This window comes from Hermetia illucens, chromosome 6, assembly GCF_905115235.1.
Source record: "Hermetia illucens chromosome 6, iHerIll2.2.curated.20191125, whole genome shotgun sequence".
Lineage (NCBI taxonomy): Eukaryota > Metazoa > Arthropoda > Insecta > Diptera > Stratiomyidae > Hermetia > Hermetia illucens.
Genome location: NC_051854.1, coordinates 47,115,482 through 47,133,441, shown reverse-complemented (window position 1 = coordinate 47,133,441; position 17,960 = coordinate 47,115,482). Strand labels below are relative to the sequence as shown.

Sequence of the window (17,960 nt, the reverse complement as noted above, 5' to 3'; positions counted from 1 at the left end):
TTACATACGCAAGCAACTACTAAAGAAAATTGCTTCTAATCTACTCATAGACCTAGCTTGAATCATTCACCTCATCAACCAAACACAATCAAACTCAGTAACCTTACGTGTCATTTTTCCTTAACAAATTAACGAGTTGTATCTAACATCATCTAATTTCTTAGATAAAATCAAAACAATAACACGACAGCCATCTCAATAGAGCCCATCAACTCGTTACATGGTTAGTCGCAGCAAAAAGCCATTTAAGTATTTAGCATACATTATCGTCGTACTTGAGTAGATTACAATTAAGCGAGTCTTGATACTCATTAAACTGTGGGCAGCGGTTTAGTGTTCCGGCGATACGCCAACCGAAAGTCGCAGAAACAACAAATAAATCTACCACAGAGGTCAACTGAGTATCGGAGTGACTAATGCAAATCAAAAAAAGAGAACACAAAAGTAGAAATTTAGCAGATAACCTGCCCCGGTTAGTATGGTGGAGACAAAATAATGTTCACATCTTGTTTAATGCATGATCTTTCTGTATAAAACCGGCGCTTTAGCGAATTGTTTTTGCTCATATCCGAGCGAATAACGGCTGCCCGTCCATGTTTATATAAAGCCCGGCTCTTAACGAGTTAGCAGTCAGTATTTTGGTGCAAGTAAGATTGGAAGTACTCACAACAAGCAGTTCGCAGATCAACCTAAAGATGCGCTTCATCATCAGCTTGAGTTTGTTTGGTAAGTCGCAGATACTATCGATGTGATTTGGATACCGCCGGTAGTAGGTTACATAAGCCCTGTCGAAACCTGCTTGAATATCAACTTGGTCGCAGTTCATTTCTTCGAATTTTACAATACAAACATCTTCTATCTAGTACAGTGCAAAAAAAGATATAGCGATGGATGTGTGGTGATCAAGTGAACCTCTGCTGCCTTGTTAAGTGCCCCGTGCACTTTATTATGTCAGAGCTTCCGTTTTTTGTGTGTAGTTTTAATGAATGCGCATATAAAAAAGACATTAACAGTTTTTACCATAGTAAATTAATTGACCAAATGTTAGAACTGATTTTTGATGATACTTGGAACGGATCCATTAAAATTGTCGGTGTTTATTCAACAAAAAGATTAAATTACTGTTTCCAACGAAGTTCAAATTTAATTTGCAACATTGTGGAACAGGGAACACCATTGAATTGTATATTAAAATTAGAGTGTTCCACTTGGAAGAGCTTAAAAATCGACTTTAATCGCTTATGGCGGCAATCACTTCCATTTTCAAATGACTCACTTAATAGAAGTTTCTTATGTTTATTTTTAAAATCATACACAGTGTGCTTCGTTGCACTTTCCACTGCATTACCAGCCAAATCAGGGTCCTCAACAAAGGGTTGTTCTAAAGCTTGCCCGTTTAACTATGACCCTATTTGTGCACAGCCCCAAGGCGGATCAGGACCCAAACTTGCGTTCGGAAATGATTGTGTATTAGAGAATTACAACTGCGAACACGCTAATGCACGTAAGTCTCCTTTATATGCTCAAAAATGTTAGAATTTAATTAATATCTTATCTATTTGAAGGCTACGAGCGCATATCGAGTGGAGAATGTCCAGGATCGACCGGAATACGCTTGCAATAATTTTAAATCTTCAGATAATATAATACTTCAATGATTTTGTTCAATGAATCTTTGGTAATATTTATGATATCCTGTAATAAACGTTTATCTATCCAATATTCAAGTGTTTTAAGTGTTTACGTCCAATAGATTCAGATAAAAAGACTTTTTCGATTCTGTTTCAAATGGCTGATCTAGAGATTTATTATCATAATTGAATCAAGCAGCAAAAGATAGTGTCAGCAAAGGACACGTAGCGAATAACTTATTGGTCTACTTTCAAATCGTAAACTTCCAATATAATATGTACTAAAATATGTTTACATGGTTCGTTAATTTAACAATTTCCTTTCAATATCCAATCTATCGTTAATTCTGTACAATCAAAATCTAATCGATTTTGTAAATTCCAATCACAATTACTTGAATCTCTTCAAGTTCTTAGTAGCATCGCCGTTCATTCTACATTTACTCGGACGCAGCCTTTTGCTGTTTTACTTTGTAATCGGCTAATGCCGCCTTGATAGCATCCTCGGCAAGCATAGAACAATGCAATTTAACTGGTGGCAAGCGAAGCTCCTTGGCGATATCGGTGTTCTTCAGTTTTTGTGCTTCATCAATGGTTTTTCCTTTAACCCATTCAGTAGCAAGGGAGCTGGATGCAATGGCAGAACCGCAGCCAAAGGTTTTGAATTTCGCATCGATTATTTTGCCGTTTTCGTCGACTTTAATTTGAAGCTTCATGACATCGCCGCAGGCTGGTGCTCCAACGAGGCCGGTGCCAACGTTTTTGTCTTTTTTGTCGAGAGAACCGACGTTTCGTGGATTTTCATAGTGTTCAACTACCTGTAACAGGAAAAGGAAGAGTGAAACTGGGATGTCTTTCTAGAAATAACTGAATTTTAAGCTTACATTAATAATATTAAATTAACTGTACGATTAACCTTTGCCAGAAAAGGCTGAAACGGTAGGAAAACAGCGTCAAAGTCAAAGAACCGAGGGGGTAATAGATGGCTCTAAAAAAATCGTAGCGCATCAATGCATCGGGAACCTTTTATCTTTTGCGCCATTATTCGAACCAATTTTAAAAATAGGTTGAGAGTACGGGCTGAAGTGCGGTAGCCCAACTTTAGTTTAGAAATCCCAAAAATATACATATATAGTTGCCATTTATCCTTTTGTGGAGTATACTACGTTACCACATCACGCACCATTGTTCGCGATTCGCTGCAATACGCTGCAGCTGCCCCAGGACTTCCGAGATTCTCGCCTTCTGCAGACAGGGAGAGACCCGTCAGACTGATAACCACCTTCGCTTCGTTGGTGTTTATTTTCAGTCCAGCTCTACTTACATCTCCTGCCAAATCCAGAGCCATTTGACCAAGCAAGCAAACAGATCTCACCAGCGTGGTCGAGGTGTTTCAGGAAGGATGTCATAGTTCATTGACAAGGCTGCATGAAGAACGTCACCGATAACAAGAAATAATATCGGTGACAAGATGCCACCCTAGTGAATTTCACTTTGGGCCTCAAATGCCTCTCAAATTTTACCTCGGCGCAACACGCGACATTTTTTGATATCATATGTCGCTCTGATGAATGCTCCTCCTGTGTAGAACACGCTAGATACACTCCTCCTTCACGCAGTCGAAAACTTTCTCGAAATCGATGAAGAGTAAGTGAAGAGAAAATCTAACCTCCGTCAGGTCAATGGGGGAAGATACAGAGCGGAAAACAGTCTGCTCTCTGTCGATCAAGCTTTCGAGATATTTTTTGATGCGTTCCAGGATTATTCAGCTATATATAATCTGGACGATGGTAAGGAGAACGAAGATATAAATCCAATCGTCACACTCAACCAATGGCCTCCTTTGGAATTTTGGCGATCATCCACTATTTTCACTCTCTTGGAAAGGTTTCAGCTTCCTAGCATTTCCGTAAGAATGAAAGTATCAGAGCTACAGTAACTGCCAGTACCACGATAAATAACTCTTCGGGGAGATCGACAAGTTTAGCAGCTTTACCATGGGTGCATTGATGACCATAAGATTTATTTTCCACTTGGGAGGAACATAGATGAAACGCGGATACATATTACGGTGGCTAGCCATTTTATCCACAAGAGGTGACACTTCACGGGATGGGATCTTCATCGGTTCTTAAACCGTGGTGAAATGTTCTTTCCACCTCTTCAACTCATTCACTCAATAACTGTTGTGACAGTACGAGTACTACTATTTGACAAAGGAACCCGACAGCCCAGCAGCTCGACGCACAATATGCTCCAGCCGGGCTGAATGAAGAGAAATTGAGTTTGTCTCTAACGTACAAGAGGCTAAGCTAAATCACTTACTGTTTGAGCTAACGCTAGGTGACCGTGCGCCGAGCCAACTGCTGTGGGAGACAAAGACACTACGGAGCACACAGGCTATCCTAGCATGTGGATTCGGCGTGCCTGGGCACGGTGGCCGTCACCGGTGATGAAATTCATGAGGATCACGCGTGGTCCGTGATTGGCAAGACATTAAACCAGATGGCCTAGCTTCCGCAGACAATGGCAGCACTAAAAGCCACCCTTTCTAAATTAGAGGTAAATAGGAAGAGATGACGATGTAACATAGATCCGCCTTCTGAAAGGGCGATTGGGTGGTATATAGTCAGGGTGCTTGACAAATGCCGGGGCATGCTGGTAGGCTCACAGGAAACGAAACGGTCAAAATGTACAAGCTCCTGCACCTTTTCCAAAACAAGCTAGACTTTCCGGGGACGGCTACTCGAAATGCAACACCACGTCAGCTAGCAATTTATGATCTCCGAGCCAGTCAATTCGCGCTTATGGCTACAGGCAAGTGAACGTGATTCTGGGGCTTCGACAAGCGTTTTCTTGGTGCTTCATTATAGCACCCACCCATCCCTGCAGCTCCCAAAAGACATTCCTAAAACGGGAATATGCACACCTTTCAAACTCCTGGAGTTCACTAGGATGATTTTTGGACTGTCCAATGCGATATAAACCTTCCACAGATTCACCTACTCTGCGCCATGAAACATCCACTTTTGTTTCGTTTATTTGAAAGATGTTCCAGCGGCGTCCCCTTTTCAGCGTTTAAAATACAAGTGTACTGTACATTTGAGAAATGCAAATTCTAACAATCGCAGGTGAGATTCCTCGGCCACCTGATAACCACTAAAGGCATCCAACCGGACCCAGTCAAAACGTTCTCCCGAAGTTACCCGCTTCCGCAAAACAGTTAAGGATATGAGAATATTCTTAGGCATGTTAAACTACTACCTTCGTTTATTAACCAAGGCTCCCCACCATGAATTGATCCGTAACGTTTGCATATCTCGAGCGAAGACCAGTAACTTCTGCCTGTTTGCGTGGTCCCAGAGGCTATTCAGGCGTTTCGGACGCTTCTGGCGTTCCCTCAGCCGTATTTGTTGATGCTTCAGACATTGTCATAGGTAGTGCCTTTCACCAAAAGGTGAACCAAATCTGGCAACCGTTGAGCTTCTTTTCCAAACAATCGAACCCCGCTCAATGAAACTATTACAAGTAGGGTCATGAGTTATTAATAGCGTATGTAGCAATAAAATACTTCCAGTATTCCCCTGAAAACAAGCCATTCATAATATTCATGGACTACGCCAAGTTCGGAACTTGAGTTTTATCAGCCAGTACACTTCCAGCATTCAAGATGTGTTTTTTATCACATGTTGTAGGGGTCAAGATCCCAGCCACCGTTGATTTTCCGGCAATCGCGGAAGCGCAGAAAGACAGCGCAGTTTTTTAAAGCCTCACTTAGAGAGTTTGTTATCTTCGGTTCAATCTCCAGTATATACTGCGAGACCTCAGACAAGGGAACAAGGCCATATATTTCGACCAATTTCCATAAGGAAGTATTTTACGCCGTTCACAATCTAACACACCTAGGCATCCGCACAACAAATTGGTTAGTCAATTCATCTCGATTTAATTAGCCCTTTGCGAGACTCCTGCAGTTTCAGTATTTTGAGTTGGGTTTTCTAAACTTATACCCAAATTCCAACGTTATAAGTTGGATATTCTGAGCCTAAGCGAAATAAGATGGTGGGACTCTCTCCCTCTTGCCGTAATGTGCTTTTGTATTCTGGAAAGCCAAATGGTAGTAGAGGCGAATCCGATGTTGGGTTGTTTCTGCCGCAAGGCGCACTCTCTTGGCCTGATAACCGTTTTCTGGCAGACTTCTGACTTCGAGATTCCAGTCCAAGTTAAGAAGCACCACAATTGTACAGTGTTATACACCAACGGAGATTTTCGATACAATGGAGGAGGATTCTTTCAACGTGCAATTACATGCAATTCAAGTGAGGGTTCCTCCTAAAGGTGAAATTGCGATCGTAATGCGTTATCTGAATGCCAAGATTGGCTCTGACAATATATTGCTCGAACATTTCATAGAGAAGCACAGTATTAGATACCGTAACGATAATTTTAGGGGATTTGTGGATTTCTGCAGCTTCTACCGCCTCGTCATTGTTTGTACACAAAGGTTGCCATAAAATCAGTTGGGTTTCAAGTGGCTGACATCATACGAGCAATCAGATGGATCATTTTACAATCAACAGTAGATTTAGAAGTTGTCTCCTGGATGTGCGTAACAAGAGAGGAGCTGACGCATGTGTTCTTTACAGCATTTTTAGATACTTCTTATTGTCTGGATCATAGCTTAGATGTGGAGGGGTTACCAATGTTGTGTACGGCATGCGGCTCGTGATGACGTTTGCGGAAGGCTTGGATTCATCACTTGTGTAAACCAAATTCCATCCGGATAACACGGCTGAACACGTCTACTATACGTAACAGACTTCTAAGATGGTCATTAATAGCAGATTACAACTAGACGTCATCTAAATACATCAAGAGTGTCAGCTCGCACTTAGCATGTAGGCTTACTTTATAAAAACCACGCTCTTTAGAATCATTCAGCAGAGGACTCAATGAATTCCCTGGAAGGATATCTCTCCGTATGCGAAGGGGTCCTGAGGCATCAATACTGAATGAATGCACTGATAATGTGATTTATTTTTTTTTTTATTTTATTTATTTATTTAAACAACAATAAACAGACTAAGCACACATTTCGGACCCTTCAAGTTCACCGGGGTTTGAGCAACGCTGCGCAGACTTTCCAAAGGTTCATTCACTTTGTCTTGCAAAACTTGAAATTTTGTTTCGTTTATATGGATAATGTTTTGGCCGCTTCTTCTTCAGAATCTGAGGACTTGGACCACATCGAACTTGTCCTAAACGTTGAAAAATGCAGATTCCTACAGAAGCAGGTAAAATTTCTCGGCTTGATAACCCCTGACGGTATTCAACCTGACCCAGACAAGGTTGAGGCGATTAAATTTTCCCTGCCAACCATGGTGAAGGATCTGCGAAGGTTCTTGGGTATGTTAAACTTCTATCATCGTGTTTTGTCCAAGGCCGCTCATCTACAAACGATCCTTAACGACTACTTGTGTGTTCGTCGATGCCTCAGATACAGCGATAGGCGCCGCTCTTCACCAACGGATAAATCAAATCTGGCAACCATTGTTTCTTTTTAAAACAACTCAACCCAGCTCAACGTAACTACAACGCCTACGATCGTGAGCTATTGACCGCGTACCTTGCTATAAAATACTCCCTTTTCGTCCTTGCGGCAAGCCGTCCAACGCGTTCACGGACCACAAGCTCCTTGTTTTGCGCTTAGACAACGGTCCGGCAAAGCGTCCCATCGCCAACTTCGGCACTTGAGTTATATCATCCAGTTTACTTCTGATATCCAACACGCGTCTGGAAAAAACAATGTTGTTGCAGACGCTTTGCCTCGAATCTCGGAGGTCGCAGTTCCCGCCGCGGTCGATTATACGCAAATCGCCGAGGCAGAAAAAGACAACGCAAAGCTTCAGAGCCTGAAGACAAACTCCAAGTACAAATCCAAGGAGAAGAAGAAAAAATCTTGATTGACGGTTTCGCCCAGGGCAAATGCAACAAATCAGACGCTGCCTCACCTATGCCTTGGGAGCAACGTGGCCGAAAGTGGCGACAGGTGGTAATCGCTCCATTTATATATAATCGCAAACATGACATGAGTGCGAATTATATTGAAATTAAATCCGTTCCCAGTTCAAACTTAGACCCTCTCTTGTGATCCACGAACTTTTGGGTTAAACACCCAAGTTCAAAAAGAAGAAGAAAATATCTTGACTGACGATTTTGTCCAGGGGACGGATTTCACTTGAATTTATAATTCGCACTCATGTCGTGTTTGCGATTATATATAAATGGAGCGATTACCACCTGCCGCCACTTTCGGTTACGCTGCTCCCAGGGCATATGCGAGCCAGCGTCTGATGAGTTGCCTCTGCCCCGGACCGTCAGGCAAGACTTCTTCTTCTTCAGCTCTGGCCACGTTTTGGTCAATAGAATTAGCGGATTTGTGCTCAATAAAATTCGTAGTCATGTTGTGTTCTGCGAATTATATAAAGGAGCACTTAACTGCGAGCAACTTCGGTCACGCTGCTCCCAGGGCAGAGGTGAGGCAGCGTCTGATGATTTGCCTCTGCCCTGGTAAGAAGCCGTAAAGCCGTCATCGCCTAATATTTTTTAAAGTTTGGGTGCTAAGCCATAAACGAGGGGTCCGTGGACCAAAAAAAAGAGGGTGTAGTTGCTCCCCATTTGGTCCGGGCCACGCAATTCTCAAAAAAAGTTGAAGGAGTTTCCTATTTCGGCTCAAACTTCTATTTACCTTGCGAGACCTCAGATAAGAGACTAGGCCATTCATTCCGTCCAATTTTCGCAGGGAAATATTCCACGCAATACAGGACCTTGCGCACCCAGGCATCAGAACGACGAACCGGTTAGTCACTGAAAGATATTTCTGACCGTCCATGAAGAAGGACGTAAACTCTTAGGCCAGAGAGTGCATCGCGTGCCAGAAGTGCAAGGTCAACAAGCACGCACGAAAGGAAGTAGGAGTATTCCTTAGACCAACCAAGCGTTTCCACACCATCTCGACATCATCGGCCCTTTACGAGACTCGCACGGATGCAAGTATTGCCTCACAATTATCGACAGGTTTGGCCTGAGGTAATGCCTCTGACTGACATTATGGCGCAATCATGTGTCACCGAATCTATTCTTTTCGCCGAGTTAGGCTTCAGACGGCATCGAACTACTGCATACTATCTACAGTCCAATGGTATACTGGAACTTTGGCACCGGACACTGAAGGCCACGTTAATGGCTCGCGACGATCCGTCGTAGTCGCGGTCCTTGACTTTCGTCCTCCTCGACCTCCGCACAGCCCACCGAGAGGAGTTCCTAGCCAGCCCCGCGAAGATTGTGTACGGGGAGAATTATCGCCTCCACACTGACCCTGTGCTGGACATCAGTGCAGGATTAAGCGACTCTGGCATGCTTTGTCTGCTCAGAGACGCAGTTTCGAAGATGCGGCCAATTCCACCGTCCCAACGCGCAACGGCGGAGGTCAACACTCCCAGGAATCTCGAGATGTGTGCACAGGATGGACGCTCCTCGGAGGCCGCTGCAAACACCGCACGAGAGACCCTTTAGAGTTCTGAAACGAGGTGAGCATTTGTTCAAGCTCGCAGGCCGAGGCAGGCCTAAGTGGGTCAAAAAACCGCCCGTGAAGCATCAGATTCGTACAGTGATCTCATTGACGGGATCACGTGGTTGGTTTGCTCCGGTGAACCCGCACAATTTCCGCTGGAGACGGAGTGATGTGGCAGCACATCGAAGGTGCAAACATGAACGCCACCGTGAATTCGCCTTTGCCGCTGCATTGAATGTGGAAACAGAGGATGGTCAGACAGAAGACTGAGGTGACAAACGTCAAGAATGACGTTTTTGTCAATTCCGGGCACTCTAATCTTGTCCGCCGGCCAACTAAGAGCCATTGATATTTACGGAATCTGTGATAGTTAAAGGGATTCTTTTATAATAAAGTTTATATAATAGGAAGAATGCCTCTTTCATTGCATAAGTGGAACATATTTCTGCAAACAAGGCTGTGATTTGCTGTCAGCACGTGGCAGCACCTCCCATAACAACAGAAATTGCACAGCTGTTTATGGCTTCCCACATCCTAGCAGGAACCAAAGGCGGAGCTTCTTTAGAGATTCATTCCGGATTAATGGTAATGGATCTTTTACGGAATCATAGGAAGTAAGGAAGAAATAAGTAAATGTATCCAAGATCAATCTCTCGGATGGATCCGTTTTGTGCTGGGATAAAATAAGGAAACACTCACAATAAAACCATCCAGGTGACATCGACACAGCAATACATTAAATACATGGGTCTCGAGCCACTTATCTACTTCGTCCCTACCCGAAAGGTACACAATGAGATTCCGGGCCCCTTAACCGTTGAAGTTGCTTCTCCTGTGTATAATCTTCTTGTTCTTATTGTACGAGAGAATGACTTTACCCAGAAAACTTGTGAAATCTTGGTCACGTTCTAGAAAAGAATTTTTGAGCCCCAACATGAGTATGGACGATTACGTAGCCTACATAACTACGGAATCTATGAGCGATACCACGACCCTCTGGTTGTGGATAAAATCTGGCTTAACAGGTTGCGGTGGGCGGGTCATTGAATTCGTATGGATGAGGATGATCCAGCCGGGGAAAGACTATAAGGGCAATAGCTATGGTAAAAAAAGAAGACGAGGTAGACCCTGCCTGAGATGGAACGATGGCGTAGTCCAGGACGTCAGACAGATTTTAGGGATATCGAATTGGTTGACCACGGCCCAAAACCGGGATGTCTGGAGTTCCTCACTAAGGCAGGCCTAGATATGATATCGATTGTTGCGCCATTGATGATGATGAAGACATTCGAAAGCATGATACTGATGGTGCCAATTACAGAGAAGATGCGTTGAACCACTAGCAGCCATTCACCGGAAATATCTCTTTTTCCAAAAACTGGTTCCAAGATATACCTCATCGGAATCGAAGGTTTGACGAATACAACAAGAATTCGACTTTTTGCACACCAAACTCAATGTGGCACGGCTCCACCTCGACATTTAACCTCGACAAATAGTTGACCACTTCTAAGAAACTGCAGCATATGTGGAAGAAAACCGGAATTTCGTATTCCATACCCTCACGCTAATGCAACCGAATCGAAATTGATTTTCCACGTCCAATGTCGCATTTTGATTGACTTCGTTATTTAATGACGTAGCGTTTTTCGTAATTGAGGTGATAACAAAAGGTAAACACATACTGACGCCGTATTGTTGTCTTTTATCTATTCTTATCTTGGCTCATCCCAAGCAATTAAAGAAATTGATTATCTGTGGAAGCCTTCCTCCATTATTTCCCGATTTGGTCAGCCATTTTCCAGAAAAACAGATAATCGGAGAGGATAAGGGCCACACTAGTTTACTAAATTAACCAAGGAATTTCTAGCCACAGATAATGTTAATAGGAAAAGTCTCCAACGTTTCGGTTCGTCATTGTATGAATATAATTTCGCTGAGCTCAAAAGCTTTTTAGCTGCATGTCCAGAGAGGAAACAGTCTTGAACTAATAATAGACGATTGCACCAACAATCAGATGCGCTTTCTGACTAGCGAAAACTATTAGTTAGCGAGAAGCAAGTAATTATAGAGAATCAATCAGGGGCCCAACGATGCATCGAGAATTGGAGTTCGAGGGTCATTTTTTCCTCTCCCACCTAAATTATCCTGAAAAATCACTTTTGAACAATCGTTGCATGAAGGATTAAAAATAGTTACACTTTACATAATTGGCAAACGGCAGACATCCACTAAGTAGCCTGCAAAGTACATGATTTCGCAATAATTGCGATCATACTTACATTCTCGTGGTAGAAAACGGCCGGGACACTTTGAATGCGTTTAATTCGGCTTTGGAGAAGGCGACCAGCACGCGTTAATGACATTTTGACCCGGTTCCGCGTAAACTAATGCACAGAACAAGTAAATTACTTTATGTGAAGGTTTCTACCAAATGCGTCTTCAAATTTCGTATGACAATTTGTAAGCCGCAGCTCTTCACGCGAGAAAAAGACCGTGCGCAACTTCTGACAGCGTCAAAACAACCCGAGAGGTGTCAAGGGGTGAATTGTTTGTTGACAGTCGACAGCTGTTTGAGAATTTATTGCAGTTTCAGAGACCGGATTTCATCGATTTAAATTTTTCTTTAGCTGAAGCAATTAGTTATCGGTGAAAAACAGTTTATTCTAGGGGACAAACAGTTTTATTTTCGCGAAGCAATTATTATATAATATAACTCGGTACATACATTTCCAGATTATTTACAAGAATTTGAAATGACTACGGCCGCATTTAAAAGTCCCCGCATTCTAGCAGTTTCTGATTTGTTTACATCTGATCTCAAACGTGGGTTAAGCTGTTTTGGTCGCAAAGATTTCACTAAAAGGACACGTAATTTGTTGAAGCCGGTGGAAGCATCAATGGAAATAAAGATGTGGGGCTCATATTTGCTCTCAATATTATTTCTACACATAACGATATTCCTTCCAATATTGTGCGACGGAGGAAACGGCACATTTATTCCCACAAATGAATGGCAGACAGTCGAAGAAGGTGAGTTGGTTCTTTCTAAAAGCATTTTTAATTCTAACGGTTGTAACTGGCAGTTACATCACCTAAAAATTATTCACCCTTGCAGGACAAGCAATCCCGCCCGGGTTGCATGTACGAATAAATCTACAAACTGGACGAAAGGAGGCGAAACTTATGGAAAAGTCGTCCAGCAATGATCTGGCCAAACTACCAGAAGACAGCCAGCCGGCAGACGACTCCCAGCCACGAGATTACCTAGATGAAGTCCACAAAAGGTTGCAAGAAGCTCTCAAAAACATTCCTGCTGAAAAAGCCGATTACTCTGATCAGAATTGGAAAGACATTCGAGACAAATATCGGAGCTACAAGGATTTGAAAAAGGAATTCAAAAGCGTTAATATGGAAATCAAAACGGACACAGAAATAATCACCGGCCTCATGGACGAATACAAAAACGCCACACAAGACACTGGTCGGTTCCTCCGCATCCTCGACGACTTAGACTATTTGGTGCATCAAATCGACAACGCGCTTTGGTTCATCGACCGCGGCGGGCTTGACACCATCGTCGTGCCAGCCATCGTGAATGGGACCGACATAAACGTGAGAGTCAAATCGCTGCAATTGCTAGGAGCATTAATTCACAACAATCCTAAAGGCCAGATAAAAGCCCTTGAGAAAAACTGCGGCAATTACCTTTCCCATGTCCTTCTGTCATCCACAAACAACAACGAAATTTCGGCCGCTGTCTATGCTTTCGGGAGTTTATTACGAAAGTTTCCTTTCGCTCAGAAGGAAAACCTACCAAAAACCGGTACAAAGGCACTAGTCGGAATCCTTAGCAAAGAGGGGGTAGAAGTACGGACCAAAGTGAAGGTACTGACTCTTCTCAGCGACCTTATGATCGAACAGCAGGAAACCCTCAAAACCGTGAATGCAGCTCAAGATGATGAGGCCAGTCGTAAGAAACTAGACCAATACAGAAATTTGTTGCTCGACTTCTGGTTGCACGACGAACAATACTGTCATGAAGTGAGCAGTTTTCTTATCGCGAACCATGCGGACTTCGGCAAAGAGGCCGACGTTCTTGAGCACTTGCTTCAGGATTTGAACACGTCATTGAACTTGTGCTACGATGTCTGGTCACAAAGTCAGGAATTGGAAGAGGCGATGGTATTCATCAAAGATCTGTTTCATAATACCAGCGATGATGAGTTCTTAGTGGAAATTTCAGAGCAAGCCTCCCTGGTCCACGAGAGGCTGTTTGGAAAGCTGAGGTTCAAAGATGAACTGTAAAAATGTGATATTTAGTATTTGGATTGGATATTTATTATTCTATTCTTAAGTGTGAAAAATGCTAGAAGGTTTGATTATTTTAGGAAAATTAAATATTTGTTATTAGAAAGTTACTTGCAGTTTTATTTCCCGAAAATTCTGGTTGGTTTCTTTTCTTCGTGATTTCACCGAAGTCTGACTGCTGCTGACGTCAATCAACTGGGCACCCATTCTTTCACCATTAGCCTGCGACCAAGCTCTCCTCTCCTTTTATTCCATTTTGTCCGACCTGCTTCCTAGTTACGTTCCTTCCTCCCCCAAATCCTTGAGCTCCTACCCAGTATGATTCACCACTGAAATCCATAAAAAACTTCGAAAAGTTTTTATCCACTGGAAGCCGTGCAGGCTTTGACCAATTCAGCGCCCTGCCATCTTCAGTTAAGGGGGTCATCCTGTGTGAAGGCCGTTTTTTTTCGCTTGATTTGGAAATTTTTTGTGAAGAACCGGATGAAGATACAAAACGCATTTAAAAAGTAGAATGTGATTTTTAGCCATAAAATCTTAACTGATCTAGTCTATAAACCTTAGGTTTCTCGAAGAAACACATGTACAGGCTTGGCTTCAATTCTTGTCCTTTTAGCGAAGTCATTCGAACGCCATTCGGACCGATAAATACACGCTTTATTACGGCGATCGACATAAATCTGGCATGTGACTTATCACGTGTTTAACACTATTATTTCCGAACGACTCCGAATATCAAAAAATCTAGATACAATTGATACCAAAAAAAAAAAACTGGATTCCGCGGATCCGACACACAGGATGACCCCCTTTAGTCGCTGAAAGTTAAGTCTAGAATTGGCCCATGATAACTTGAAGCTTTTCTGGTTTTACAACCATAACACCCGCAATGCCTCCCAGCCCCCTCCCACTTTCATCAAATTCTCTGACTCCACTGCAGTTACTTCTCCTCGGTGCATAGCTCCTCTTCCTCTTCTTCCTCTTTCCCCCTTCCGAGTACAGCTTCTTCCGAATCTTTTCAAAATGAGCTCGACGAGTGTCATTTTCCCAGCCTGTGGAAAGAAGTCCTTACTTCTCCCATACACAAAAGCGGTCACCATACTCTTGCTGAGAATTACCGCCCTATTTCACTCCTCTCACCCTGCTCCAAGATCCTGGAGAGTTACGTCAATGACTGGTTGACCACCCACTTCGGCCACTTTATAGCTAAGGAGCAGCACGGCTTCATAAAACGTAGATCCATTGCTACCAATATTTTGGACATCACTAATTTTGTGGCTAAATGCCTCAACTCTGGGCAAAAATCCACGCCATTTACACAGACTAGGCCTTCGTTTCCGTTAATCACGAGATACAATTGTCGAAACTCGCCTCTCCCAACATTCCTCCATCACTTATTAGATGACAAGCCTCCTACCTCTCCTCCGATCTTGTAGCGTTTCTTTTGATGGTTGCACTTCTAATCCTTTTTTCCCCTCCTCTGGTGTGCCACAAAGATCCATTCAAAACCCTTATTTATTTTTATACCTTTTTAGCGACCTCCCCTCTATCCTCACTTGTTGTTGCTTGTTATATGCCGACGACCTCAAGCGGTTTCCTCTGTCTCGTCCCCAATGGATTGCACTTCCCTGCAGACAAATCTAGATACTTTGGTCCATTGGTACACAGTTAATAAGTTGCCTCTTAATGTCACAAAATGCCACTCGATGTGTTACTCGCTTAAAACGTCTCCCACCCCTTTCTCCTACTCCCTTGGTGGTTACTATCTGCCCTATCTGAACTTTATCTTTGACCTGGGCGTAACTTTCGACGATAAACTCCGTTTTGGCAGCCACTAGTTCAATATCACCAATTGTGCTTCCAAAATGTTAGGTTTCATACAGGGTGCGGCAGCATAACCTCCTTTTTTCAAAACTCAATAAAAACTATTGTATGCATCGGAAAATATTTATTTATTTTTTATAATGTAGGTACATGTCTAAAGTTTTTATTTACATTGTTTTGAAGATCAAATCTGTTAGGTGACGTCCCCCATTCTCCATACATTGTTACACACAGTGTTCCCTCAAAACAGCCATCGATGCTCTTGAAGTGTGTGCTGTTGCACCGTCTTGTTGGAACCAAGTGTCCCCCAAATCCAAATTTTCTAGCCGTGGAAAAAAAAAGTCTGTAGCATGTTTACATACCGGTCCGAATTCACTGTCACTGTTACCTCATTTTCCTAAAAAAACCAGGGACCAATAATTCCAGCTGAGGAAATTGCACACCACACTGTGGCTTTGGATGAATGCAAAGGCTTTTGATGCAATTCGCGAGGGTTGGTGTCAGCCCAGTAGCGCATGTTTTGTTCGTTAACCGACCCACACAAATGAAAATGGGCTTCATCGCTAAAAACAACAATAGCACCCTCGGGAACGACATCAAGAAGAAGCTCAAACGTGTTCATCCGAGAATTGAAGTCACGTTCTGAAAGTTCCTGCACTATCGCCATCTTATAGGGATGAAAATGAAGATCATCACGAAGAATTCTTCTCACAGAACGATCGGATAGTCCAAGGGCAGATGCGTGTTTGCGCGCAGAACGCCGTGGCGATCGCAACATTGACGCTCTCACTGCTTCAATGTTCTTAGGTGATCTAACGGGCCGAGGGACTCCAGTTCTTCCTTTTGTCGCACTTGCAGTTTGTCTGAATGTAGTGACCTATGTAACAATTGATTTGCGGTCTGGAACGGGAGCCAAGGGGGCTAAATTAAAGCGATTCCGAAATGCACGCTGTGTTGCAATAACCGAACATCCGCTTGAAAAGTAAACCTCAATGGCAAAGGCACGCTCCTCACTATTCCAACGCATGATGGCAACTGAACCGTGTCGGGACAAAACTTTACAGTATCCCCTCTTGAACGAGACCACTAGCGCTCTGCTATGACATCAACTAACTGAGTGGCGCGCATTTTAAAAAAGGAAGTTATGCTGCTGCACCCTGTACTTTCATACTGCGTTCCTGTACTCATTTCACCTTGGTCCAACCCTCCATAATACTTTTTAACTCCCTCGTGAGAAGTATCCTTGAAGATTGTTCCGTGATTGTCTTGCCCTAGAGAAGACACAGCACATATTCACTCGCTCGCTTTTCTTCAAGATGAACCCCTCCCGAGTTGACTATCCCGCCCACCTCTGTACCTTTCGTCTCCCTTATCGCCGACAACGCAGAATCTTCCTCGACCTTTGCACCCTCTTCAAACTCTCTACTGGCCTAACGGACCGCTCTGCCTCTGCTGATATCGTTCTTCGTAACGCGTCATACAACACTATCGTAACGCTAAAATTTTTGGTGTGTCCTTCGCGGAGTTCGGAGTCTATATCAATTCCTCGATCCCGAGACTGTGTTGGAATTATAATGCACAACAGCTTGGTCCCGTGGACTCTTTTTCGCACTTTAGTTTTAAGGGTAAACTACGATCTTTGCTTTTTGCTTCTTCCGAGGGAAATATGTAATTGGAAGTTTTTCTGTTTATTGTCCGTTTAGTGAATAAATATATAAATAAACAATGCTTCAAAATCATTATCATCAACGACGTAACAACTGGTATCCGGTCTAGGCCTGCCTTAATAAGGAACTTCAGACATCCCGATTTTGCGCCAAGGTCTACCAATTCGATATCCTTAAAAGCTGCCTGGCATCCTGACCTACGCCATCGCTTCATCTCAGGGAGGGTTTGCCTTGTCTTCTTTTTCTACCATAGATATTGACTTATAGACTTTCCGGGCTGGATCATTCTCATCCAAGGGGGCTAAAAATGCTTCGGAGGATTCTTCTCTCGAATGCAGCCAAGAGTTTGCAGTTTTTTTTGCTAAGAACCCAAGTCTCCGAGGAATACATGAGGACTGGCAAGAGGAAATGCTTCAAAATATTGAAATCCCACTTTGAACTGTTTGTCCAATTATTGGTTTGACTTAAATTTGTGTCCGGACAGCTGAGTGGTTAGAGCGCAACGTTGTCATACGGAAGGTCGCGGTTCAAATCTCGCTGGGGGCAGAGGAATTTGTTATCGTGACTGGATGTCGGACACCAGTCGACTCAGCTGTGAATGAGTACCTGAGTGAAATCAGGGTAATAATCTCGGGCGAGCGCAATGCTGACCACATTGCCTCCTAGTGTACCGTTACGGTCTTGAATGAAGTGCTCTAACACACTTCAAGGCCCTGATCCAACATGGATTGTTGCGCCAATGATTATTATTATTATTTTCGAGTTATCACAATCTCGGCAGATGCCGGATTTTACCTAATACTAGCACTAAGTGCCAAGCATTTAGGCTCGGACGATCCTACCTACTTAAAAACTAAAGGGGCACTGGTGGTGGTGGCCGGTGGCTGTGAATGAGTACCTGAGTCAAATCAGGTTAATAATCTCGGGCGAGCGCAATGCTGACCCTAGTGTACC

General features: G+C 43.2%; 3 protein-coding genes across 3 annotated transcripts; 2 read left to right on the top strand and 1 right to left on the bottom strand.

Annotated features, from left to right (window-relative positions):
* The first annotated feature begins 567 nt into the window (after positions 1-567).
* Positions 568-1,722, top strand: LOC119658929. Its single transcript, XM_038066757.1, has 3 exons — positions 568-726; positions 1,319-1,504; positions 1,566-1,722. The coding sequence occupies exons 1-3, from the start codon at positions 696-698 to the stop codon at positions 1,622-1,624; spliced, it is 276 nt and encodes a 91-aa protein (XP_037922685.1). The 5' UTR covers positions 568-695; the 3' UTR covers positions 1,625-1,722.
* Positions 1,723-1,777: 55 nt separating this feature from the next.
* LOC119658927 (iron-sulfur cluster assembly scaffold protein IscU) lies at positions 1,778-11,720 on the bottom strand. Its single transcript, XM_038066756.1, has 2 exons — positions 11,487-11,720; positions 1,778-2,449 (listed from the first exon to the last, which is right to left on the bottom strand). Exons 1-2 carry the CDS (start codon positions 11,568-11,570, stop codon positions 2,072-2,074), a joined length of 462 nt encoding a protein of 153 aa, XP_037922684.1. The 5' UTR covers positions 11,571-11,720; the 3' UTR covers positions 1,778-2,071.
* An 81-nt stretch (positions 11,721-11,801) lies between these two features.
* LOC119658926 (nucleotide exchange factor Sil1) lies at positions 11,802-13,523 on the top strand. Its single transcript, XM_038066755.1, has 2 exons — positions 11,802-12,237; positions 12,323-13,523. Exons 1-2 carry the CDS (start codon positions 11,961-11,963, stop codon positions 13,510-13,512), a joined length of 1,467 nt encoding a protein of 488 aa, XP_037922683.1. The 5' UTR covers positions 11,802-11,960; the 3' UTR covers positions 13,513-13,523.
* The last annotated feature ends 4,437 nt before the right edge of the window (positions 13,524-17,960 follow it).

Excerpts from the sequence above, each read along its gene's own strand:
- LOC119658929 (XM_038066757.1), top strand. The coding sequence starts at position 696 with ATGCGCTTCATCATCAGCTTGAGTTTGTTTG. Across the intron at positions 727-1,318 it reads CATCAGCTTGAGTTTGTTTG|TGTGCTTCGTTGCACTTTCC; the intron begins GTAAGTCGCAGA and ends AATCATACACAG. Across the intron at positions 1,505-1,565 it reads CTGCGAACACGCTAATGCAC|GCTACGAGCGCATATCGAGT; the intron begins GTAAGTCTCCTT and ends ATCTATTTGAAG.
- LOC119658927 (XM_038066756.1), bottom strand. The coding sequence starts at position 11,570 with ATGTCATTAACGCGTGCTGGTCGCCTTCTCCAAAGCCGAATTAAACGC. Across the intron at positions 2,450-11,486 it reads CCGTTTTCTACCACGAGAAT|GTAGTTGAACACTATGAAAA; the intron begins GTAAGTATGATC and ends TTCCTGTTACAG.
- LOC119658926 (XM_038066755.1), top strand. The coding sequence starts at position 11,961 with ATGACTACGGCCGCATTTAAAAGTCCCCGCATTCTAGCAGTTTCTGAT. Across the intron at positions 12,238-12,322 it reads ATGGCAGACAGTCGAAGAAG|GACAAGCAATCCCGCCCGGG; the intron begins GTGAGTTGGTTC and ends TCACCCTTGCAG.